The following is a 27,918-nucleotide window of genomic DNA, read 5'->3' as shown; positions in this document are numbered from 1 at the left end:
GACCGTGAATTAGAAGGGTTTTTCTGTCTTTTTATGTTCTAATCCTTGTATTTCTCCATCCATTGGTCACTGCTACATCCATTTCTTCAAACTGAGGTTATCCGCTTCAGTCCTTTCTAACATTAAGAAACCATCTTCACCCAACTAACAATCACGAATTTTACATTTGACATCAATCTCAAGATAATAGAAACAAGTGCAGTTGGAATAGAATGGGTGTTAGTCCATGCCTGTGGAAATTTTGTCGAGCATACAACATAACTAGCAAAGTCAGGAATATCACCCAACCCCTCCCTTAACCTTTTTGCATCAACTATAATAGGTATGCCCCTACTCTTTGCCTCCTGCACTACAATCAAAGCAGTCTCATGCAGCCTTCCATCTAAGTAGACAATATTTACTCCAAGCGCTGAAGATAATTTTGATTTGGGTATGTAGACCCTCAGATATCATGGGTGGATATCCTGGAGTGAAAATGCACGTGCGAGTTTTTTTTTTTTTTGGTTGTCAACAATGACATATGTGAATGGTGAGTTTCCTCCTTTGGACACCACCATAAAAGATGTATCAACACCATCCCTTTCAAGCTCATCAAGTATTCTTTCGCCATGCGAGTCATCAGCAACCTTAGATATGATCATTGGATTAAGACCAAGACGAATTTTATCATCCGGGTTTTATCAAAGCATTGTCAGTGTTACCACCTCCTTGAACCTCAAAGCTGGTGCTTCGAATTTTATCATCCGGGTTGGGGAATGAAGCTACAGCAGCCAGGAAGTCAACACCGGCCATTCCAACACCTCAGACAATGCGATTTTTGGGGAGCGGCGGATTCCACATTTTCAGCTTGAAACTTCAATGAATTTGAGGTAGAATAACAGAGTTTTTGAGGTTGTGCACCAAGTAGTGGTGGTCAGAGAGAGAGAGAGATGGGAAGAATATTTGTGGTCAATATGGAAGGGAGGACTTACAGGTGCAAATTCTACATCACGTCATCTACAACTACAACTGCTATTTACCATAGGAGGGTTCGCCGACCTGCTGCCCTCTCTGCTTCGCCGGAACCAAAAACCACCGGTGAAGGCCCCAACCTCGCCGGATCTGTTGCTGCACCGCCAGATCTGCCTTACTGGTCCGTCACCGGAAGGAGTTACTGCCTCGTATGCTCGCCGCCGTACCCACAACTCGCCGGAGAAGAACCTCGCTGCTACTCACTACCGACGGTTACTACTTAGCCGCCAAGTCTCGCCTCACAGGAGTCACAACAGCGCTGGTCTAAACAAGATTAGAAGAATAGGACATAAAAAGACAGAAAAGCCCATCTAATTCACGGTCAACAAACGGCTTCATTGACGAAGGATCAAAACTGTCCAACGACCAATAACAGTGTCTACTAAGTGGCAATTTTTATTATGGAGGATGAAAAGTGTCAATGCTTCAATAAGTCTAGGACCAAAAATGGCATTAACTCCGGAATACAATACAAGAATATTTAATTATGGTTATATTATTATTGTGTCTCACGACCATTATATACTAACAATACTTGAAAAGAAACTAATAATAATGATAATAATATAATAATAATAATATAAGTGGTAATAATAATATCTAAAAGTAATGAAGTGTTAATAATAACAGTAAGAATATTAACGTAAGAGTTGTAACATAGAATAAATCGTAATAATTAATAACTATAGTCTATGATTAAATTTGGAATTGTCAGGAAAGATAAACGAACTCTGGTGAAATTAACTCTTAAATAATTATATATCGATTTAAATATTCTTAATATATTACAACAATTCCATTTCGTGCATCGCACGGGTGAAAATACTAGTAATAATAATAATATAAGTGGTAATAATAATATCTAAAAGTAATGAAGTGTTAATAATAACAGTAAGAATATTAACGTAAGAGTTGTAACATAGAATAAATCGTAATAATTAATAACTATAGTCTATGATTAAATTTGGAATTGTCAGGAAAGATAAACGAACTCTGGTGAAATTAACTCTTAAATAATTATATATCGATTTAAATATTCTTAATATATTACAACAATTCCATTTCGTGCATCGCACGGGTGAAAATACTAGTTATATTTAATCACAATTACTAAATGGCGCTTTTAATCCTAAAATAGATCACCTTTAGTCTCAACGGAAGATTAAAATTTAAAAGTGATACTCTGTCTCATTTTACATGCTTTATTTACTATTTATTGGTCAAACTAATTCTTTCTTTTTAGTTATTTTTATTTAGGGAAAATGGCGTTTTTTCCCCTGAGTTATATACCTATAGCATTTTCCCCCCTAAATTATTGAAGTGGCTGTTTTCCCCCCTGAAATGTTAAATGGACATATTTACCCTTAAACTAAACATTTAATTTATTTTTTTTCTCCAACAAATTATGACCATAATTTGGTTCAAACCAAACAAACACTATAGCAACCAAACCGAAATATTCCAATTACAATTTAGAATCGAAATCCGATATTTAGAGTTTATTAAAATCGTGAACCAGAACGGACGGTTCATGTTCCGAACTGAAAAAATAAAATACATATATTGTTGAATTTATACTATTTTAAAATAAAAATAAAATTTTAAAATAAAGACGGTTCAAAATCGCGAATCGGATCCAGAACCGCCGGTTCACGGTTCAAGATTCAATTTTTTGATACATAATTTTAATAAATTGACATTTAAATATTGAATTATAGATCTGAATTATAACCGAAAACAATTAATTCGATTGCTATAGTATCCGGTTCAATTCAAACCGAACCGTGGTCATCCCTACGTATACGCAATAATTTGTTGGAGAAGTAAAATAAATAAAATATTTACTTTAAGGGTATAAATGTCAATTGAATATATCAAGGGGGAAAAAGCACCACTTTTAGAATAACTGAGGGGGCTAATGCGCTTACCTAAATAATTGAGGGGAAAAAGTGCTATAAGTATATAACTCAAGGGTAAAAAGTGTCATTTTCCCTTTTATTTATTTATAATTTTTTTTGTGTTTAATAGTATTTTTAATTTAATTATTAAATATATAAATTTTATATAATAATAATAAACTTAATATTATTACAAATAATTTCACACAAATCTCGTTAATCAAATCAGACATATAAAATTTAACAGGGAACTTTTTTTTTTTTTAAATAATTCCGAGAACGGTTTGTGCTCGATACTCTTTGTTGATGTAGGTATGATTTTGCCTAGAATTATAGTCTTTTTTTTTTTTTTTAAACATATTTTCTTTGTATAAAAAAAAAATCAATAATTTGATGTTTAACACCCCAAGTCAAATAAATAGGATAGGTTTATTGCAAGTATGGATAGCTACACCGCCGCCTACATAATATATAATTAAAGAAAAAGGAACAAAAGAATTAGAGGATTACAACGTACAAGAATGTTTCTAGGTTATTGTAGGTTTGCAGCCAATGTATCAATGACGAGGATGTGTATTAAGTAAAATTTTATAAATTATATAAAAAAAGCAAATTAATTTTTTTAAAAAAATTTATATGACAGACTATAGGAATGAAATTAAAGCGTCTATTAATAATTTTTAAATTTTATTTTATATGAAGAAAAAATGTAAAATATATTATTTAAACGATGATAATCAAAAGAAAAGTTAAGAGCGCTAAACTTAACCGAAACCTGATTGTTAATAATAACGAAAATTTATAATCAATACTTGAGGGTATGTGGTAGGTAATTATGTTCTTATATAATAACTCGTAAATTATACCATAGAGATAAATGACACTAAAAATGTATTATGAGACATTTCGACTAAGAAGAATGAACTTGAAAAGTCTATATATGAAGTAAAAATGTATCAGATATTATGTGGAAAGAAGTATAGATAATAGAATAAATTTTTTTTGTGTTAATAACCAAAAGACAAGTTGTGCAAAGCCATTTTAGGTCAAACATTTCATACTGGTATTCATTATATTTGTCAAAATTAAGATGTCTGCAAAAATTTTAAAAAGAAATATATTTAAAAAAAAAAAAAGAAAAGAGAGAGAGAGAGAAAAAAAAAAAAATAGTCAAGAAAGACGGATTAAATGAAAACGGTTGAAAGTTGGAACAACCCTATCAAAGAAGATGAATTAAACCCAGGATTGCCAATGCCCAAAGAGGGTGAGACCAAACACTGAATAGAATCTAATTCTCAAATCTACTATCCTCATGACCCCACCACCAAGTCTTCTCCTTTCCTACATTTTATTTAAAATATTGTACTCCGTATTAGTATACACCTGAGTTTTATTACATGTATTTTCAAATTCTACCACGTCACTTTTATTTTATGATGTGACAACCCATGATAAAATATTCAGGAAAAATTATAATTTATGCTTTTTAATAATATGTCAATTATCAATGTCACTCCTAAATTATCAGTAGTGTAAATATTACCCCTCAATTTTCAAAACGGTATATATATTACTCATCCCGTACTGTATGGGAGGAAAATTAAAGGACAACATTTATATTACAAGTTCCCTCACTCCCCACTTTCTCAACCCACTATTCATATTAGGTATCTCCACTCCCACCCCACATTGATGAGAGTCTTCCAAGGGGAGTTGAGTGTGTTAGCTGACAACACCATAACATAATGACAAGAAAGAAACTTCCTTTGTGGCTTTGAATGATTTCAAGCTCTGCATTAATGGCAGCCTGTACTTGGGATTAAGCTGCAGATGGGTCATTATAGGCTTTTGTCCATAAATCTCTTTAATCTTTCATTAAGGTATCTCTCCAAAACGAGTATTTTCAGAAGAAAAATTTGAAAGGGAATTTTTGGACTAATTAAAGGTGAAATTTTTAGTAAGTTTCATGGGACCCATTAAATGAAAATAACAATATAACATACTCTATATATGGGGCCCAAATTCTCTTGGACCCCCATCCAGTTTTGGCTAAACCTGTTTATGGCTTTGTGCCCATTTTGGTCTTACACTTCTGCTGTCAATTTTGACTGAATTTATTGCTTAATAAAAATGCAATTTTTGCAATAATTGTTTAGACCCTCTCTCCTACCAAAATGTCTTAAAAAAAAAAAAAACTGACCCACCAATAAAAACTACCACCTGCCAAATTAATGATGCTCATGAATGCCATTACACCCATTCAAGAAAAGAAAAACATATAGATATTGTTTCATGTAAGAGACTTAATCTCGTTGTTTGGGACAGTGCGAATTGACGAAATTATTAATACATAGAATTGGAATTTTCGATCCTTGTAAGCATGACGAAATTATTATAAGCATGACCTAAACAGAATTAAAATTAGTCTAGAAGCAACAGACTTCAGTTTAGAAAAGATGATCACATAAGAGCAAACACATCTTACTCAATCTTCTTATCTAATTGTTGGAACTTTAGATCACGGGATAAGGTAATCCCACGCTTATAACACCAACGCAAATCCAAGAAATTTTATCCAATTTTAAACCTATCCTACTTCAGCTATCAACCAAGGCTAGGACCACAAAGAGATAAATCAGGGTAAGTTGTCTATAACTGATCGAATCAAACCAAGAAGGTCAATAGATCGTTCTCACCGAGAGTCAGATTTAGAATCTTGTGGTTATCAACTTGATTGGGGTTCCGAATTTGGCACAATATATGGTATTTCTAGCCCCACATGAAATTTATGCCCACAAAGAAAAATGATGTAGGTTACTAGAGTCCTAAGCAAGTACTAAGACAAGGTTTCTATGTCAAGAATGAGCACAATTAGGCAATACTATAATTGTGCAAAAACAGTGCAAGTTAAGAGAGATGAAAATAATTGAATGCTTATCATAGAAAGGTTGCCTCTTTTTTTGGCATCATTTTCCTCTCTTCCACAAAGACAACAATAGAGTCAAGATTCCTTGCCCTTTCCTCTACTCTTCCCCCCTATCACCACCCCCATTTCCTCATCCCCACCTTGAAAGCAACCCCCTTCTTCCCCTCTCTTTTTACTCATGTGTAACCTAAAAGTACGAGAATTTCTAACGTGTTGATCAGTTCTGTGTCGATCTATATTGAGTACAATCTTCTACGATATTTTGGGTTGTACTAGGTCGACAATGTGCTAATTTATATAAGATACAATCTAGGGTTTGCATTGGGTACTCTCGAATCTAGTTCCCACAGTACCCGATGCAATAGGACATATATATAATGTATGATTATACTCGGTATAAATTAGCATTGTGCGAATCAACACCTTAGAAGCTCCCTAACCGGGACATCAACACCGGTCTCGACAATAACCGGGACATATCATGAGTGATTATACCTAATACAAATTGATTTTCGATCATCACCTTAAAAATTTCCTAATTGTAACATATAAAAGAGAACTCCAATAAGCATTCATAGAAAAGAACACCAAACAATTCAACAGGCAATCATAAAATTTGATCAAATTCAACAATGAAAACATCATTCTAACCACCAAAGTCACATAGTATTTAGACTTGAAGCAATAATATGTATATATATAATATATATATATTGCATTTTCTTCAAATTGTTCATTGCAGATACACCGAATAATATCTATGAGGTTTATATATATATAATATATGAATCATACATCAAGTGAAGCTCAACTGGAAATTTAAAGATTATAACAATGGAAAAATGGACAAAAAAATTAAAGACTCACTTAAGAATCAGAATTAGCAGAATCTGAGATTCTGGGAGAGGTGAGTGGGAACAAGGGTAACAGTCGGGGCTCCGAATCTTTCGGAGTATTCGCCGGCGACGGATGGAAATAGAACCCTTTTTTGGCGATGGCCTTCTCTTCGGCCTCCATGTTCAGAGCTCCGGCGGGCGGGGCGGCGTGGGGGGGCCGGTTGAACGGGTCGGGTATGAGAGGGCTGACCGGGCTGAGAACCAGTGACGGGAAATCGAGTATGCTCGGCGACAGAATCTCCGGCAGACCGGGTCGGCCCGGTAAGAGTCCGAACCCGGGACCCAACGGGTTGAGCTTGAAATTCTTCAGGCTGTTTCGCCGCTCGTACAGCTTGGAGGCGGATTTCTCCTTCTTCGTAACGCCGGCCTTGACGGGCGGGATCGGGTTCCTCGACGGCGGCGACACGGCGGCGGGTTTGGCCGGGTCGGGGGATCCGGTGAGCATTTGGACTACTTGCTTGAACGAGGAAGCGTCGGCTTGGACGAAGGTGGTCGGGTATGGGCTATTGGGTTCGGATCTGGTGACGGGCAGTACAGGCGGCGGCGCCGCCGTCGCCGGACCATTGCTGTGGGTGGTGCTACTGCTACTACTGCTCGAACTATTACTGCTCCGGCGGCTATCGGGGGAAGAAACCGGCGGCGGGTTCCGGTTTTCTCGGGGATTCATCGAACCTTCCATCGACGGGTCCGGTTCTAGAGAGAGAAACGGGGCGGCGAGAATCGCCGGAAAATAAAGAATAAGAGAGAGAAAAAAAAAAAGGGAGAGAGAAGATTAAAGGAGATGAGAGTTTGGCATTTTCGCATCACTTTTGAGTCTTCAGTTTGGTACGAAAATGTTTTGTTGGGGAACGTGACCACGAATCCCACGCGGTTTACAGCGCGTGAAAATCACCGGAGGTGGAGTGTTAATGGCGGCGGCGCGTGGGTGGAGAAGGAACCAAGTGGCGGTATGGGAGTGGTGGGTTTATTGGAATATATGGCCGAGGTAAAGAGAGAGGAAATTGTCAAACGAAGCACATGAAAATGAAAGCTGACTATGGTCAACGAGTATAAATTTTTGTAGAAGATTAGAACTCACCAACTTATCTTGTAAGACCTAGTCTCCTCTACTTATTTAGGGATGTTAATACATTCAAAAGACTATAAAAGACTTTAGGTTAGTTATTGCTGATGAACACTTGTGTTCATTATGAACTTTGTATATATAGCCTACCAGTGGCGGATCCAGAAAAGTATGTGAGTGGGGGCGTGTTTAAATGACTTTAAAAACAAACTATATATATGAAACATAATCGACAATATATTTATAAATACTTTAATTTTAATTTTCTTTTAGTTAAGATTAATTTTAAATTTTTCTAGAATCGAATACAATTAGTATAATATATACTTATGAACTACATTATCTAAATGATTAATTCGAATATAATGACGTATTATATAAACTTGTGGACTACATTCACACAAAAAGTAGACTTGAAAAAATATTTAATTTATTGAATAATTGGAAGGGCTAAAAAAATGTAAAATATATATATAAAAAAAAAAAAAAAAAAACTAAATGATTCATTCGAATATAATGAAGTATAATATAAACTTGTGGACTACATTCACAAAAAAAGTAAACTTAAAAAATTATTTAATTTATTGAAGGATTGGAAAGGCTAAAAAAAAAGGAAACTTGAAATTTTTTATTGAAATTAAAGGTGAAAAATTATTTAATTTATTGGAGGATTGAAAAGGCTAAAATAAAGAAGAGAAACAACAAAAAAGTGCTGCTACTGGGAGTTGATCTCATGGCATACTATTACAAATTTAAGGTTTTAACCACCTACGCTAACAAAATGTTTTGTAAATCTTATGTTTATATTATATAAAAGGTTCAGGGGAGGGGGGTGAGTGGGGGCAGCTGCCCCTACTGCCCCCACTGCCCCCATAGTAGGTCCGCCAATGTAGCCTACAATTGTTATAAAAACGATGCGACTAATATAGGTTTTTGTTCAGTTTTTTTAGGACCAACAAGAAAATAGAGGAATGAAAAAAAAAATTGAGAAATTCTATTTACACGCTCAACTAACTAGGCACACCAGAAACTAAGCATCTCCAATAGGCATGATTTTTGATGAATTTTTGTCATATTACAAAGAAAGAGGAGAGAGAAAACAAAAGCAATAAAAGAATTTTTTTAAAAAAACCAACTGTTGGAGGGAAATAAAAAATAAAACGGGGACGCACGCAAGTTGCGTTGAACGCGCAAACAAGGCGCAAGCATTTTCTCTATGGCGGACTCCACATGTTTAGTCCAAAAATCATCCCTCATACAAAGACTCATTTTCTTCTCTCTCCCCCACATAAGCATTATCTTCTCAAAGACCACCCAAAAAACTACTATTGGGTTGCCCTAAACATTTTTTCCTTCTCTTATCGACCCAAAAAAACTCATTCTTGTCATCTTGTGGTCAAACCCAACCCAACCCACCCCCCCCCCCCAACTCCCCTATCTCTCTCCCCCCTCCCCCCACCCCTAGCCCTACCCCAGTGACTACCTGGGTCACGAAACCAACAATACCATCAAGTATAATCTTATGATATAGAATATGTTAGCCAATGTTGATTTTCTTGTATCTAGTTCGTATTTGTGTTTTTGTTTTCAGGGGTATACCCCGGTGTCATATGTATTTGGAACATTTGATTTATATTTACATCTCCGATTTGATGATATAGATATTTATCATTTTTTGAGTAAAAAGTATACTGATACCCATTTAGATTTATTCTAACGGATAGATTTTATCTTCTTTTTTTTTTTTTTTTGCAGCCTTTTTTAGTGATAAAAAATAGTAATAAAAACAAAAAATGTTGATTGGGTCATATTGCATTTGGTGTCATGTAACAACCGGATGGCAGAAACCATGGGCTATCACACCTTAACAACATAAGAAAACCATAAGCTGCAGCCTGCAGGACAAGGAGAGGATCATAAGGTGCATAAAAAAGCTCTATGAGGATAAAGTCTAAGCACCTTTTTTTTAATCACGGGTCTTTTGACTTTTCAGGACAATGAAAGGGTGTAATTTTTTTCTGAAAAAAAAAAAGAAAAAGAAAAAGAAAATACACCCTTTCATTCTCCCTGAAAAGACCTGGGGTAAAATTGTTCAGAAAGACAACAATGACTGAATGACTGTATGTGAATAGTAGAAAGCAGGTAAGCCCGCCCGTTTCCAGGGTGGTAGATTGTAGGCTACAGATTGTGAGCAAGAACCCTAAATAGGACATTAGGGTTTTCCCTATCTGCATATAATCTAGTTGCACAATGCAGACATCAAATGGCAATGAAGCTCAGGTTCAACTGACATGACACCAAGTGTGAGTTTTAGTTCTTGGCATGATGGTGGTAGCCTGGAGACGAGACATTCACATGCTGTGATTAAGCACTCAACCAACTGGAACTGAACAACAAAGTAAGCCCAAGTTATTGTATTCGACTAAACTAGAAAGCTATCACATTAACTATCATACGTTGGGATATTCTGGTGACGTTCTCTTTAGCTTATTGCTCCTAAATTGGTAGGGAAAGAATCAAAATGCTGGAAGGGATGCAAATTAGAGTGTTTTGGGGAGAACTAAAACAGGGATTCACCACTAAAGCTTCCATATTACTCAAAATTCCAAAGTGAACCAGGAAGAACAAAAATAATCATTAGCCCAGTGAGCATTGGAAAACATAATATCCACACTCCACAACGCAAAATATCAAGAATGCAGATTGCAGTGATAAATGGATCGGTCCAATTATACAGAAAACATAGACAAAAGATGTGCAGTAAAGGAATTTTAGGTAAAATGGCAAGCATGTTCAGTATCACGTCATTAATTCTGTCTGATGTTTTAAGATGCAGGAAAATCATGGCATATAGGTAGTATTAAATATGTATCACACGTATAAGTGTATAGCAAAATGTACCACTCAATAGGAGTAGACATGCAGGAGCTCAAATTTCAGCAAACTAGTCATTATCATTTCTCTAAGCAAAAAGAAATAGATAGTGAAAGGTAAAAAAGCCTAACACATGACAGTTTCTATCCTCTTGAACCAAAACAACTAAAAAAACAATCATAAATTAGTGCAAAATGGTGGAAGTACAGTCCAGATGACCACCTTTCAGGATAGCAAGATGAAATATGCTCTTACCCTTAAGCAGCAGCAGCTTCAGTGCTGACTTCCTTATCCTCTACATCATTTGCAACACCATTTGCCTCACCAGTGTCCGCATCTTCACCAGGTGGCTGCACCTGTTCGTCCTCCGGCAAAGGTTCCTCAACATAATCATTTTCAAACGCATCTGGAGGAACCTCGTATATTCTCACTTGGGGCTTGGATGGGTCCTTAACAAGTACATACTTCCCATCCTTCAATTTCATAAACAGGTCGACAATACTCTTCATTATTCCCCACATATTAGACGTATTCAAATTGATTTGTGCTGCAAAGTCTCTAGGCTTATACCCCACCACAGCCAATATTACATGGTTAAAGTGATCCCTGGGATGAACACGGGAAACATATCCCAATTTCATCATGTCAGCACTAGCCAAGAGTGCCTGTGCAGTCCATTTCGCTAATTTATTAGCATTGTTCTTCAACTCAGTAGCTAAAACCGCACCCCTCTGAGTCTCCAGCTTCTGTCTCCAGTCAACTCCGGAATACTTAGAATCAAACTCATTCAGGGCATTCACAGTCAAGAATGATCTCTGATTGTTCACTTCCACCACACTCTGGACCTCACACCGGGCCACCAAATACATATCATCATCCAACTTCCACCTCCGATACCTGTAAGCTACTGATGCTACCTCCTCACCCTCTGTGGCAAATGGGTTGGGCTCCTCAAATGTGAGCTTATTCCCATCCCTTACCAACACTTGTTGGGAGAAATTTTGGTTTATATATGCTGCCTCCACACTCAATGAATAAGCTGAATTGATATCCTCCTTAACATCAGGCAAGGGTTCCTGGGAAGTCTCATGAACAGAAAGCAAGTCCAGCTGCGATCCATCACGTTTATCAAAGAATAATTTGTTTCCAACCTTCTGAATCACTATATCCCATGAATAAACCGATCTAGGGGCGCACATTAAGGTCGATAGAATAGTATCGGTAGCAAAAACAGTGGCTTTATCCTCATTAGCTAAGCGGCGTATAACAGGGTCATCTGTGGTGGTTACCTTGAAGAAATTGCGGTTCTTAAATCGTTCAAGACGGCGGTCATTCCTTGGAGTAATTCGATCGAATGAGCGGTCATAGAACTCCAGGCCACCGCAGATAAGTAAATCTTCCGGTTCCGGAACAGAAAAGGAGAGCTTCGTGAAGGTGGAGAAGGGGATCTGATCAAGCATGTTCCATTCTGGCTGGATATCGACGGAGGACTTGAACACCGAAGACTCGCGGCGTTGGCCGGCATTGATACCGGAGCGGTTGAGATTGTAGAGCCTGTCACGGCGGGCTCGTTCCTTCTCGGCCTCGCGCTTGCGAGCCTCCACCTCCTCGTCACGGCGCTGAGGGAGCTGAGAGCGCTGGTGGTGCGGATTGAATCGCCACCTAGGGTTGAACCTGGGACGGTGCTGGCCGTGGTGGTGAGACTTCGCGGCCGTATCGACGAGGCGGAAGGAGGAATCCTCGTCGGCGGCTAGCGTAGCGAAAGAGTCGTCAGTCGAGAAGTCGAACGCAGAGTCCGCGTGGCCCTGCTTCGAGTTCGCACCGGGCCGGCCCGGGTTCGACAGAGTCCGAGTCCAATCGGCGATTCTCCCAATCCTCTCCGAGCGGGAGAAGGGAGCGAACGGCACATTGGAAGGCTGGTTAGGGAGGGAGATCGAGCCGCCGGTGCTCGAATCCGGTGGGCCCCATCCGTCTGGGTTGAACGGTACTGCGCCGATTTCAAAGCCAACCATATTCCGATCAGATTCGAATTGTTCTTCCTTTTTTGGTGATTGTAGCGCAGAGACCAGAGAGAGTGAGGAAGACGATGATAAAACCCTAGCTACCTAAATGCCTTCGATTTCTATTCGGAGTATACTTCGCCATTTTCTATGGACCGTTCGAGTTCGAGCCCAGTATTGTTTAATCTGTTGTAAATTGGCTATAAGCCCAAAACTACTCTCCAAAGTCCAAACACATACCAGCCCAGCTTCTATTGCGAGCGCAAATTATGCCATGGAATCATGTTCACCGAGAATGGTGAACACAAGACAAAACGACGTCGTTTTTAGGCCAAAAAAAAAAAAAATTTCGCGGATGTGGAGTTAACAGCGCGCGTTTGATCAAATTATGAATTTTCTGTTATGAGATTATGAATTTTATGAAAATTCATAATCTCATAACAGAAAATTCATAATCGCATAACAGAAAATTCATAATCTCACAACTGAAAATTCATAATCTCATAACAGAAAATTCATAATCTTATAACAGAAAATTCATAATCTCATGGTTCCAAAGTGAATGTGTAGGCATGGTTCCAAAGTGAATGTGCAGGCATGGATTCATAATTTATGAATGTCCGTGATTTTGACGGGAATATGTAGGCATGGTTCCAAAGTGAATGTGCAGACATGAATTCATAATTTATGAATGTCCGAAATTATGAATGTAATGAAAATTCATAATCTCATAACAGAAAATTCATAATCGCATAACAGAAAATTCATAATCTCATAACTGAAAATTCATAATCTCATAACAGAAAATTCATAATCTTATAACAGAAAATTCATAATCTCATGGTTCCAAAGTGAATGTGTAGGCATGGTTCCAAAGTGAATGTGCAGCCATGGATTCATAATTTATGAATGTCCGTGATTTCGGACGGGAATGTGTAGGCATGGTTCCAAAGTGAATGTGCAGGCATGAATTCATAATTTATGAATGTCTGAAATCTTTGTTCACTTCAAATTAAAGTGAAACCGCAAAATGTGAAAATAAAGAAGAAAAGTCACGCAATTAATTAAAAAAAAAAAAAAAAGATAACGGTGTACTAACACCGTTAGAACCGTGTTCACCATGAATGGTGAACACGGTTCCATGGCATAACGTCTGCTATTGCGAGGCAAATTATCAACCGTTATGATGTGCATCCGTATGCACCATGCATGGTGCATACAGATACCAAAACGAAGTCGTTTAATTAAAAAACGCGCGTCTCCCCTTTAAAAAAAATTCAGGTTCGATTCCCAGCAACAACATTATATTGTTCATTCATTCTGGAATTTTAGTTCATAGATTATGGAATTATAGTTTATTGATTATGGAATTATAGTTCATCGATTATGGAATTGTAGTTCATCGATTCTGAAATTTTAGTTTATAGATTATGGAATTTTAGTTCATTCATTCTGGAATTTTTAGTTCATAGATTAGATTATGGAAATATAGTTCATATGTTGTTGCTGAGAATCAAACCTGATTTTTTTTTTTAGGGGAGACGCGCGTTTTATTAAAACGACGTCGTTTTTGCATCCGTATGCACCATGCATGGTGCATACGGATGCACAGCATAATTTGCCGCAAATTATGGCAAATTATGCTATGCGCACGTGCGCACCTTGAAAACAGCATCGTTTTCCTTGAAAACGACGCTGTCCTAATTAAAAAAAAAAATTACTCGAAAGGTCGTTAACGACGTTAACAACGTATTCGTTATGAAATTATGAATGTACGGTTATGACATTATGAATGTATAGTTATAGAATTATGAATGTACAATTATGGAATTATGAACTTACAATTATGAACATAGAGCTTCGAAAATTATGAATGTACAGTATGGAATTATGAATATACAGTATGGAATTATGAATGTACAGTTATGGAATTATGAATGTACAGTTATGGAATTATGAATGTACAGTTATGAAATTATGAACACAGAACTCTGACATTATGAACTTACAATTATGAACACAGAGTTTCGAAAATTATGAATTTACAGTTATTGAATTATGAATGTACAGCTACGGAATTATGAATGTACAGTTATGAAATTATGAATGTAGAGTTATGAAATTATGAACACAGAGCTGTGAATATATGCTCCTATAACGAAGCGGTCTGAAATTTAAAAAAAAAAAAAAAAAGAAAAAAAAAAAGAAAAAAAAAAGGAAGATAACGGTGGCACTGACGGCACCGTTACCGTGCCCATGATGCACGCTGGGCACGAGTCCACAGCATAACGATTGGCAAATTATTCTGGGACCCTGGCACATAGTTGTGTGGACCATAAATACAAAGTACATTTTTAATATACTAAAAGTACATTATTTTTTGTACTGAATATACATTATTTAATTGTATGTACAATAATATACTTTCAGTATTCAAATAATGTACTTTATGTACATAAATAATGTACTTTTAGTTTATTACAAATATACTCTTTATTTACAAAAATATTAGATGTACTCCCAATTTGTACTCTTACTTGTGTTCAAATTTGATTGGTGGAAGAAAGAAAAAGAATGGATAAACATCATGGCCCCCTACTAAATTAAGGAATCAAGGCATGCCATGTCATAAGGAGTGCAAAATGGGAGTATGATTTGAGAGTACATGTAGAATTACACTTTTATTTATGGTCCACAAAACTGTATGGACCATGGTACATGTAATAATGTTTGCTACTATGATCTTCATGGTTATATCAATCATTAATGTGTGGATCATGGTCCATACAGAGCATATTATCAAATAATGTATATACAGTATACAAATATGTACTTTTAGTATTGTTAGTTTTAGGACTTTTGGGAGGCCCACGGATCGGAGGTCCAAAACACTCGGAAAGTTGGTGGATTCACCGAAAAATGTAGTGTAAAAAGAGGAAATAATGTGCTACTAAAATGAAAGAGTATGAAAGAAGGTAAAACTAGTGTTCTTCTGTGTATTATTTCCTCTTTTTACACTACATTTTCTGGTGAATCTACAAACTTTTCGGTTGTGTTGGATCTCTGTGAGCTTTTCAAAAGTGCTAAAACAAACAAGTATATTAAAAATGTAAATTGTATTCAAGAAAAGTACATTATTTGAGTACTAAAAGTATATGATTTTATATAATATACATTTAGTACATAAATAATGTACTTTTACTATATTAAAAATGTATTTGTTTGTTATGCTCCATGTAGCACTGTATGGACTATGGTTCACACAATAATTTCCCTGATTTTAGATTAAATTACTTTAATTGGTGCATTTGATTTTCTCAAATTAATGCTTTTTTTTTTTTTTTGGAAAATCAAATAACAAGCTTATATTAACTCATCAAAGAAAGCATAAATACAACTGGGCGGGAAAACATCCCAAACTTCAAGGATAGAAGAAGAACCAGTCGCCCGTGCAAGCACATGAGCTACATGATTTGCTGACATCTTAACATGACGAACAACACCGTTCCCAATACCTCTAGCAAGTATACGACACTACTGAACAATAAGACCAACATAAGAATAGTCCTGACAAACAAAATTAAAACTTGTGTAGAAATTTAAACAGTCCAACTCAATAATAATAATGATTATTGATTATTATGATATCACTTGTTTAATGTAGTCAACTATTAATAGGGCGTTTAGTTGAAGGGAAGGAAATTAAGTGGGAAATGAATTGCAATTCCATGGGAAAAGAATAATGTAGGCATAAAGTATGAGTTTAAATTCCTGTATTTGGTTTACGAAAATAAAATTACTGGGAATTTCAATTCCTATGTTCGGTATACATAGAATTTGTAAGGGAATAAGTAATACAAAATTCAAAATGTCCATTGTTATTGTTATTGTTATTATTATTTTTTATTATATCATTATTATTATTATTATAAATCATTCAAAGGAACATGCACGAAAATAAAGAATGCAATTATAAAATCGACGACATTCATAATGCAAATTATAGTTGTTATACATAAAATTATAAACAATGCAAATTTTTATTAGCTATTGTATAGGTTCATTCGCTATTATAATTAAAATTAACAAATTAACACTCAACTAACGTCATTCACTATTGCATAGATTCATTTGTTATTATAAACAACAAACACATCACCCACGATATATACACATCAATTTAAATACTTGAGTGTTTTGAGAAAACATACTTGATTAAGGTTGACCTAGAATAATTATTGCTCAAGAATGACGTTCTGTTGACAGTAGTCGAAGAAAATACACGACTATCATCTACAAGGAAAGGTCAAGCATCAATTTTAGGTTAAAAAAAATAAAAAGAGAAGTAATTTTGTTTCAAGATTATCTTCTTTTTTTTTTTCTTCATAAAATTCACGGAATTAAAATTCCAAAGGGAACATAGGATTCTAATTCAATGAAAATGAGAGAATTACAATTTTGTGGAATTGAAATTCCTTCTAACCAAACTAAGGTATTTAATGACCTTTAAAATTAGGTGGAATTAAATAGAAATAGAATACAAATTCTCTCCAACCAAAAGACACTGTAAAGGACGCGTTCTTCAATAATCTTTTGGGTGGATTAGAGTTTAATACAAAGTTCTATAGTATGTTTTGCAAGGGATATAAAAAGATTTTTTTTTCACCTTTTAAATTTTTTTCATTGTGTAATTTATATTCATTGAGTGCACATAAATTAACTGACATCACTAACTTGTAAACAAATACTAAATAATTCAAACGTTGTTGTTGTGTGTTTTCAAATAAATTGCATTAAAAAATTATAGTTATTTTTATAGTTATTAATTACTTGGTACTTCCTATTTCTTACTAAAATTATTACGTAATCTATATATATATAAAAGTAAAATCCTCCTATTTCATTTTTCCGCCCAAACTTTTGTAGTAAAACTTATTTGGTAACTAAATGTAAAATAGAAATTAATTAAAATCTATTAATTGATAATATTGTTTCCATATTCACGTATTAACCTAATTGGTAAATCTATTAATTGGTAATATTTTTCCTTATATTTATTTATTCATTCTTTTATATTGAGTAAGTATATATAGAGATATAGATATGTATACTAACATACAACTGTTACGGCTCCAATGTTTATTCTTGCCCAGGATATTTCTCCATTGAAGACTTGCAGAGCTATTAGACTGCAATTGGTGCGCACCTATATGAAGTCCCATAGAGAAAGGAGAGTGAATCCATAAAATCTAGAGAGTGCATGCTTCACGATCAAGAGGTTTTTTTTTTTTTTTCAATTTTACTTTTTTTATACGACTCCAATGTTTATTCTTGCCTAGGATATTTCTCCATTGAAGACTTTCAAAGCTATTAGATGGTGATTGGTGTGCACCTATATGAAGTCCCATAGATAAAGGGGAGTGATTCCATAAAATCTAGAGAGTGCATATTTCCCGATCAAATGGTATTTTTTTCGATTTTGTTTTTTTCTAGAACTCGTGTTGTATATAAAATTGGGAAAAAGATGCATTATAAAGCTGCTTCCTATACTGCAAAAATAAATTGCAAAATAACACTTTTCTTTTTACTTCATTGTAGGAAACTTCATGCTCATATAAGGGAACATGTTGGTAAGTACTGTAAGCTTTTCAAACAATGAAAAGTTTATGCCATTAAAAATTTTATGGTGATAAGTAATTTCTATATTTTCAAAAAATGCACTCATTATTTTATGTTGTAATTCCACTATGGTACTTTGGTTAAAGAATATAAAAAAATGACAACTTTTCTAGACAAATTTATTTATTGAAATCATTTTCATCTTTGAAGTCTGTAGATGATAAACAATTTGTTGGTAAGTTTCATTTACAATTTTAATCTACATCTGAATTCTTTTTTTTTTTTTTATGAACATGTTTGACGTTATTGGTAGGGTAGTTGAGATATACTCCCCATTGGATAAGATCATTGCAGGGAAGCTTTCTTAACTTATTGATTTTCTAATTGTACGTGGATACAAAGTAAATTATCTAATTTTGTTATTTTTATTGTATTTTGTATATGTATTTTTTATTAAGAACTCCGTAGTTTATTTGTTTATAGGGAGAATCAATTGAAAGCTACAGTGTGGGATCAACATATACCAAGGCCAAGAGTTGAAACCTTTTTTTTTTTTTTTTTTTTTTTTTTTTTTTTTAAATTTTGGCCTTGCAAATCCTATGGTTGTTCTTATGCAATTGTGTAGAGTTAAAAATGATACGAAGAGTTACTCTAAACACAAGTATTTTAATTTTTCTTTATATTTGAAAGTGTTTGAATAAGGACAAGTAATGAATGTTCTTTTTGATTAGCCAGTTATGTCAAGATATGTAACTTTTGATACACAGCTCCTTTTCAATAAGGATTTTCAGAGTTTTGTGATTTTTTGGAAAGGTAAATTTATTATGTCTTAATCATTATCATAATGTTTTTATCATTTATTTTTGTACATATTTTGTTTATGATTGTCATTTTTTTTTTCAGTTTATGTGTTGATTAGACCCCTATAATAAAAATTATGGATATTTATGAGATCATTGAGGTAAACAATAACAATAATTTTTTTTTAAATTGATGCAGTGGCATCAAATTAGAAAATCATCTTTTGCCACTTTTTAAAATGATTTATTAGTATAAATTGTCACACTTTAAAATGTATTTTTTTAATGTTAATAAATAAATTAGCTTAAAATAATACATTAAAATCTAAAGGATAAGCAAAGTATAATTTAAAGTATAAAATAAAGTCAAAGTTGTGCAAAGTGATGGAGCATTGTAATAGTCTTAGTGCATCCAAATAAAGGCATCATTTAACTAATTATTTCTTATCTCACATTAAAGGTTCAATACTGCAGATATATATAAAGTATTAGTAATGACATTGGTACTGCTAAATGTGAATATAACTAATTATTTATTGATTTAGGATCAAAGAGTGCTCTATATGATCTTAAAGCTCAAATTTTACTTCCAGATATATTAGTTATATTCTATAATATAATAATATTTTTGGGAACATTATTGTTTGCAAATTCTTCGTATTTTTTTTACGTATTTATAATATTGTGTATAAAAGACATTAATTAATTAGATAATAACATAATAGCATAATTGGTAATATTATGTATGGTATTACCGTGTAGAATTTTTGGATGTTTATCACCAACTAATTTAATACAACTTATTTTTGTAAGCAAATATAAAGTAGAAATCAACTAAAATTTTGATAATATTGTTTCCATATTCAATGCCCTCACATAACATAATACCCTATATAACAAATTTAAACAATTTATAATATAACCAATTCATCATATATATATATATATATATATATATATATATATATATATATATATATATATATATATATATATATATATATATATATATATATATATATATATATATATATATATATATATATATATATATATATATATATATATATATATATGTTACAACCTCACGGTCAAATCTATACTATAATTAAAAACAAAATCCTATTTATTTGATTTCTTGTCCAAACAATAGTAAATAGTAAAGGTAAATTAAAAAAAGAATGAAAAAAGGAACATAAATATTTCACAATAATATTCTACATCATCAATTAAAAATGGAATGGAAATTAGGTAAATTGAAAAAAGAAATGAATATTAATAATTTATTGAAAATTAAAAATGAAAAAAAGGAATTGAAGTTAGGTTAATTGGAAAAGGAAATGAATATTAATAATTGACTGAAAATAAAAATGATCCATAATTGACTAAAATGATAAAGGAAATGGTCAGATCATTGCATTTAAATTTTTCACAATAATATTATACAGTATAATACATCAAATCACAATTATGTCATAAATCTTTCACAATTTTAAACAATAAAATGGAAATTAAAAATAGAACGAAAATATTTTAATAATAATATTCTACATCATCAAATAAAAGTAAATTAAAAATAAAAAGGAAATATTTACATAATAATATTCTACATCTTCAATAGTAAATGCATATTTTAAACAATAGTAAAGGTAAATTAAAAATGAAACAAAAATTAAAAATGAAACTGGAATATTTCAATAATAATATTCTACATCATCAATTAAAAATGGAACGAAAATTAGGTAAAAATATCACTGCATCTGATATTCTAATTGACTAATTGAATGAAAATAAAATAAAATAAAAAGAATAATGGGCTGAAAATGAATATGGAATTACAAATTGACTGAAAATATAAAAAGAAATGAATACTAATAGTTGAATGCAAATAAAAAATGATCCATAATTGATTAATATGAAAAAAAATAATAATTTGATCATTGCATTTTAATTAAAAATGAAACGGAAACTAAAATTTGACAGAAATATTTCAATAATATTTCTACATCATAAATAGTAAATGCATATTTTAAACAATATTAAAGATAAATTAAAAATAGAATGTAAATATTTCAATAATAATATTATACATCATCAATTAAAAATTGAACAAAAATTAAGTAAAAATATCACTGCATATGATATTCTAATTGACTAATTGACTAAAAATATAAAAGAATAATTTGCTGAAAATGAATTTGATATTACTAATTGACTTAAAATATAAAAGGATCGCTAATTGACTAATACTCTACCATTATATATTTTCACCCGAGTCACCTATCCTGATGGACTGAAGGTGTTAGCTCTATACGATGATGGACAGTATTGCGTTGCTACAACCAATGTCATCTACAAACAGATTTCAATAATGTGTAAATATAATCGTTGATATTATGTTTTTTTTTAAATGACAAAATTGCTATATATCTAGACAAATATATATATATATATATATATATATATATATATATATATATATATATATATATATATATATATATATATATATATATACGAACATATTTGCCTAATTTATAAAAAAAATACTAAACAATGATAAATAAAATCTCCAAAGTTACAGCATCACATGCGTACATCTACACATTAACTATTAATTGGAACAATTATTTGCTCAAATTCAAACAATGATAACATCAAAACACATAAATAATCCAAAACATATCTTCAATTGCACTGTATAATATTTGATGTTCTAATTTAAATAATTATATATCAATCCAAATATTTTTAATATATTATAACAAATCCATCCCGTGCATCGCACGGGCGAAAATACTAGTATTTATTATATGACATGGCATTGATTAAGAAATGGAAGCTTTTTCGTATGTAGTTCGCTCTTTGTAACATTGTATGTTACAAAGTTAACAGCTTGATGACCAATTTTGGATGATGTTTCTATAAATTTTATATACTAAATTTTACTAAATATTACTAAAAAAAAGGTAAATAAATTGAGTCAAGTTTCATTAATTGAATCGAGACATAAAATGATTAGGAGGGATATTAAAAAATTCTAATAAAATAATGACATATCTGATAGCGATTAATATGGATTTCTAAGTTTCTAGCATTTTACCTATATACAATTATCTTTGTCTAATGATAAATGCTAATATATTTTGTTGCAAAACTTAAAATTGGATTCCATATCTATCTTCAATTTATCTTGCAAGTTTATATTACTCTACTTCTATGAATATAAGATTTATGTTATCATTTTTACTTTTTCATGTATCAATTTTATTTATTTTTTTTTAAATTTCAAATATGCAATAATTCCATTAAATTTTTATTAATTAAAATTTAAAGGGATAAGGGTCAAATAAGCCCTTAAACTATACTCATTTGTGTAATTAGGCCCATCTACTCCAAAAAGCTCCAATTAGAACCTCAAACTTACCAAAAAAGTGCAATTAGCATTATTTGCAGGTTACTTTCAAGTTAAAAGGTCAACTCTTGATGATTGAATTTTTCAAGCTGATTTGGCGAGCTGAGGTGGCTTTCACATTTTTTTTAAAAATAATATATTATATTAAATTTAATTTTTAATAAATATTAATAATCGTATATTAAAAATTAAAAAACAAAAAGTTATGCTAGCCCAAACAGTCGGAGGCCACAGCCACCCTACTGACATCATCACAGCACCGTTGTCGCCGCCGCTGCCGTCACGCACCATCGCCAACTTTCAGTCCATACCCTCCATATCTATTACATCCCCTGATGCTGGGTAGTCTCGTCCCTTGGACTCCATCTTTGGGCCTCTGCCATCCAGAACAGAGCTCGAAAAAGCCATGTCCGATCTCCGCTGGTAATATTATAATAGCTTTAAACCAATTGAAATTTTGTCGGATTTCAATACATCAAAGTAAGTTCTTGGTCGTACTACGCGGTGTCTGTTTGCTCAATTCAAATGCTGTAAATGAAGTATAGAAACCAAATTGGATCGAATCCTAAGATGCAGAAACTTCAAACTAATCTGTTAATTTCAATTCCGATCCATGGTTGGGTTCCTTCTGATTTTTCTTTTTAATTTATTATTATTATTAATTAAAAATTTAAAATTAAATTTAATATATATTTTTTGGAAATAAAATTAAATTTAATATAATATATTATTTTTTAAAAAAAGTGAAAGTCACGTCAGCTCGCCAAATCAGCTTGAAAAATCCAATCATCAAGAGTTGACCTTTTAACTTGAAAGTAACCTGCAAATAATGCTAATTGCACTTTTTTGATAAGTTTGAGGTTCTAATTGGAGCTTTTTGGAGTTGAAGGGCCTAATTGCACAAATGAATATAGTTTAAGGGCTTATTTGACCCTTATCCCAAATTTAAATTACTTTGATTTAAGGAAAAGTCTTCAACGGTTGCCTAAATATGTGTTCTGGGTGAAGCCCACTTTGTGACGACCCAACGGCAAAGGAGGCAAATTATGTTGTGCAACCGTGTGCACCATACACGCACATAGAATTGGATCCATAATTTCTATATTATAGATTCATAATTTCTATACTATAGATTCATAATTATTGAACTCTATGGCCCTGTTTGGTAAAATGGCTGTTAGCTGATAGCTGTTTGCTGTTAGCTGATTGTGTTAATTAAAGGGTATAAATAGTTGATAACATTAGATAATTGTAGAAAAGTGTTTGGTAAATTAGCTGTTAGCTGATAGCTGTTTGGTATAATTTCTTTTCTCAAAAAGCTAATTGAAAAAGTTGCTTGGAGTAGCTTTTTGAATTTTAGCCTTTTGGAGTTGCAAAAAGCTAATTAACCAAACATTTCTATTGATATTTTAACTAAATCAAACAATTAATAGTGGTCAAATAAGCCAAAATTGGCCTATAGGCCAATTTTTTACCAAACACGGCCTATATTCACAATTACATAACTCTATATTCATAATTTTCAGTATTCATATTCCCAATTGTTGAACTCTGTATTCACAAATCACTGAACTATATGTTCATAATTTGATAACTATACAGTTTAGAAATTATGAATCTACAGTAATTAGAAATTATGGATCTATAATATAGAAATTATGGATCCATATCTGTGTACGTGCACTTTGCATGGTGCACACGGTTGCACAACGTAACGCTCCGGCAAAGAACTATAATGAGGTAAATTAGCTTAGGTTGCCAATTGACTCAAACCAAGAAGGCATTAAGTAACTCTAACGAGGAGTTGAATTTGGAGCCGACAAAAAATTAATTTCTAGCAAACATCATAGGAAAATAGTTATAATAATATTTTAATTGTTATTTTATTCACATGATTAATTATTCTAGATGCATAGATAATGGACGAGATTATTCTACAAGTTCTGACAGAACGCCTTAATTATTCTAGATATATGCATAGATAATGATATGTTTGACTAGGTTAGATTAGTCTATGAAGACGTTGCATGCAATGTATTCAAGATGAGTACAATTTCTATGTGCATGCATGCATGAACCACCAAATTAAAGCTACAAAACAAAAAACAATCAAATCAATTCAGACAAATTATATGTACAGAAGTGAAGTGAAATTCACATGAACACACACAAACACATGCACTTGAACAACATATATATATATATATATATATAAACCACAGTACAATGATATTTCAACAATATATATGTAATGTAAGCACAAAATGAATTACCCAAAACTAGTTATTATATTTATTACTTAGCTATATATGTAGATATAGCTAGCTAGCTTGCACCATTCACAAAGCTATGAAGTCTCTCTGAGATCCTTTGAGCTTTATATGCACATCCAGACTTTTCAATCTACATGAAATTAAACAATCAAGAAAATCACGTTTTCAATTTATCCCCACAAAAAATAAAAACAAAAAAGAATAACGGGTGTGTTTACTCACAGGAGAAATAAAAACAAGAAACACATTTTTTATAGTACACTTTATACTTATCAATAATATCTGTTCAACAATTCTGTTAACTCTAATTAGGATGAGACTCAAACTTGAGACCTTCCGTATAGAAATATTACAAGAAACACATTTATTAGCAGGCTGGTTTCTTCAACTTGAAAACATAGAATTGAAGTCGTTGAGCATAATATGTATAAATAGTAAATGTGTAATTTAACTATTAGCTAGTTTACATTGTATGGGATATAGAACAAATTATCAAAGCCAAACCCGGCCCAAACCGAAAAGGTAGGTTATGGCCGCGCCGGACAACATGTGTAGTCCAACTATCAGTTTATTAGACTTTTAATTAGTTTAAAAATGTGTTTACTTGCACATTTTTTCGGGTTTAAAAGAGAGAATAGAGAATTTCGGGTTCAAAAGAGAGGAAATGTGAAGAATTCAAGTGATTGAGCATAACACACACATATTTAATTGGAAAATACTACATGTACTCCCACTTCTTACTCCTTCTCACAAATCTTTGATGTAGACACTTTTCATTAGACCGACATGATGAAAAAAAATCCTATCCTTGTTTGCCACATCATGGAGTAAAGGGAGAGCCGAGTAAAATTTAGGAATACATTAGTAGAACTCTATATAGTTTAATATATATCAACACCCCACCACCGGGATTTGATCTTATGATATTCCCTCAAAGAGAGCCACAGAGGTGCATAAGGTGCTTGACATCAATTTAGTAATTTAGTTAAGACAAAACACACTATTAAAGCCCGACTCAAATTGAATGGTCATAGATGCTTGCAGCAGATTATACTATCGGCTATAAATAAATGTTCATTTTTAATATATTAAATCTTCATTTTTTGTGTATTGAGTGTTCTTTATTTGGTAATTCAGTACACAAAAAAATGAACATTCAATATATTAAAAATAAATTTTATATCAATGGTCAAGGTCCATGGTATAATATCTGGGTATAACAATCTAAAAATTTAAAAATTAGTTTATACTTTTATTTGGAACAAAACACGTAGATTTAAACGCGGAAAATGGGTTACGTTACCTGAGAATGTATGGTGTGAAAAACCATGTTGTCGAGAGATGAGAAGCTGGCACTGATGATGTCGGCGCCTTCCTCGTGGAGCATTCGAAGGACATCATTAAACATGGAGGACTGGGAACAATCCACGCCGCCGCCGCCGGTAATCAGAACCACCTCCACAGCTGAATCAACGTGGTGGATGTCGACATGTGGCAGTTTCAATCCCCCCACCGCCGCCGCCATCCCGCCACCGCCATTGCTAGACCTTGAAGCTGCTATGCTCGAGCTTTGATGATCATGGCTGCTGCACCCTCCTCTCAAGCTTTCCTTCTTCTCCTTCATCCTCTCCAACTTTATCTGCAACTTCTTTATGTAACTCACCGCTTCATCCAGCTGATCCGGCAATGACAACATCTCCTACAAACATTAAATTCCCCGTTTACTAATCGGAAAATTTCTCTATTTTTTTTCGAGAAACGATGTATTTCGAAAATGACCCACAGTCAAAATTAGAGAATTGAAGTAAACGCAATAACTGCATTAACCAAGAGAAACGAGTCCAGCTTGCAGCCAAATTGGTCATTCACGACTGAAAATTATGAAATTTCCGACCACCTGAAAGTGATCTTAAATCAAGTTGAAAGCAAAGGTGGTCGGAAATAGCAAAGGTTTTTCAGAATACCAAAAGTGATCGGAATAAGGCTTTTGACTTGATTTAAGATCACCTTCAGGTGGTCGGAAATTACATAATTTTCAGCTGACTTGATAACTACAAGATTAGTTTTTCGAGCTGGTGAGTAACTTAGGCTAGTTTACCTCCTTGTTGTCCTTTGTCGATTAAGGCCACAAGGTGAAGGTGGGGTTTAGCACTTCAGCCATTACATACCTTTGAGTAATGACTATGAATTTTTCTCGTCATTCGAAAAAAACTGGGAAGGAGATGAATGTACTATTGTAGTGGATATACCAATCAAAGAAAATAGGGAATACATATATTTACATGTACATTTCTCTGATTCGAAAACAGAAAACCGAGAATGGTCAGGAAATGACCCAAAAGTACGAAAACTGAAGAATTGAAGTAAACGCAGACAGATCGAGGGAATGGAGAAAGAAAGAAACTAACAGTGGATTGCTGATGAGGGACAAGAGAGTTGAGGGTTGAGTAGAGGGCTTTCATTTGATTTCTTCTGTTCCTCTCAACTGTCTTTCTGTCAGCTCTGCTAGGGTTTCTGTTCTGCTCATCCATATTTTATACTCTTTAAAGAATTGAAGAAGAAGAAGAAGAAGGAGAAATAATCTTCCACACAAACTGGCTAGAGAAGAAAAGAGGAAATGTTCAAATTAAACTAGAGTGAAACTACCCCCCTATGGGGAGCTTTTTATAAATGTTTAATTATTAAAAAATAGAAAAAAAAAAGGTGGAATCAGAATAAAATAATAGATGAAATGAAATGATTGCATCAGTTGTAATGTTGTGGAAAAAGGGTTTGGATTTGAGAGAATGGTAGGGTTTTGGTGGGGGCCCACTGGTGACTATTTTTGACCATTTTTTTTTAATGATTCTAACCTGATATCAGTGATATGGGAAAGCTATACTTGTGCACTGTACTAAAATCGGCTGGGGAATTATGACCATGAATCCAAACACATTTTCACGAAAATGACACAAAAAAAAAGTATATGATTTCCTTGGAAAATCTCAACAGAATATATATATATATATATATATATATATATATATATATATATATATATATATATATATATATATATTCATGTGAGAACATCTATTGCTGTAAAAAGTGTGATTTTATCATCACTAATTTAGGATAAAATTATAATTCATTAAATTTAGAAT

The 27,918-nt window shown here is 33.1% G+C and overlaps 3 protein-coding genes across 3 annotated transcripts; all 3 read right to left on the bottom strand.

The window, feature by feature from the left end:
• Positions 1-6,509: 6,509 nt before the first annotated feature.
• Positions 6,510-7,558, bottom strand: LOC109170895 (VQ motif-containing protein 4-like). Its single transcript, XM_019320036.1, has one exon. The coding sequence runs from the start codon at positions 7,408-7,410 to the stop codon at positions 6,703-6,705; it is 708 nt and encodes a 235-aa protein (XP_019175581.1). The 5' UTR covers positions 7,411-7,558; the 3' UTR covers positions 6,510-6,702.
• Positions 7,559-10,685: 3,127 nt separating this feature from the next.
• LOC109170891 (eukaryotic translation initiation factor 3 subunit D-like) lies at positions 10,686-12,790 on the bottom strand. Its single transcript, XM_019320030.1, has one exon. The coding sequence runs from the start codon at positions 12,678-12,680 to the stop codon at positions 10,926-10,928; it is 1,755 nt and encodes a 584-aa protein (XP_019175575.1). The 5' UTR covers positions 12,681-12,790; the 3' UTR covers positions 10,686-10,925.
• An 11,793-nt stretch (positions 12,791-24,583) lies between these two features.
• On the bottom strand, positions 24,584-27,411 carry LOC109167114 (transcription factor bHLH125). The gene is made up of 3 exons (XM_019316043.1): positions 27,184-27,411; positions 26,079-26,474; positions 24,584-24,905 (listed from the first exon to the last, which is right to left on the bottom strand). Exons 1-3 carry the CDS (start codon positions 27,304-27,306, stop codon positions 24,828-24,830), a joined length of 597 nt encoding a protein of 198 aa, XP_019171588.1. The 5' UTR covers positions 27,307-27,411; the 3' UTR covers positions 24,584-24,827.
• Positions 27,412-27,918: the final 507 nt, after the last annotated feature.

This window comes from Ipomoea nil, unplaced genomic scaffold (assembly GCF_001879475.1).
Source record: "Ipomoea nil cultivar Tokyo-kokei standard unplaced genomic scaffold, Asagao_1.1 scaffold0317, whole genome shotgun sequence".
Classification (NCBI taxonomy): Eukaryota; Viridiplantae; Streptophyta; class Magnoliopsida; order Solanales; family Convolvulaceae; genus Ipomoea; species Ipomoea nil.
The sequence above is the reverse complement of the archived record's forward strand: the minus strand, read 5'-3'. Positions and strand labels throughout refer to the sequence as shown.

Coding starts and splice junctions, on each gene's coding strand:
- LOC109167114 (XM_019316043.1), bottom strand. CDS start 27,306: ATGGATGAGCAGAACAGAAACCCTAGCAGAGCTGACAGAAAGACAGTT. Junction 26,475..27,183: donor TCCCTCATCAGCAATCCACT/GTTAGTTTCTTT, acceptor TAATGTTTGTAG/GAGATGTTGTCATTGCCGGA. Junction 24,906..26,078: donor TTCACACCATACATTCTCAG/GTAACGTAACCC, acceptor AATTTCATGTAG/ATTGAAAAGTCTGGATGTGC.
- LOC109170895 (XM_019320036.1), bottom strand. CDS start 7,410: ATGGAAGGTTCGATGAATCCCCGAGAAAACCGGAACCCGCCGCCGGTT.
- LOC109170891 (XM_019320030.1), bottom strand. CDS start 12,680: ATGGTTGGCTTTGAAATCGGCGCAGTACCGTTCAACCCAGACGGATGG.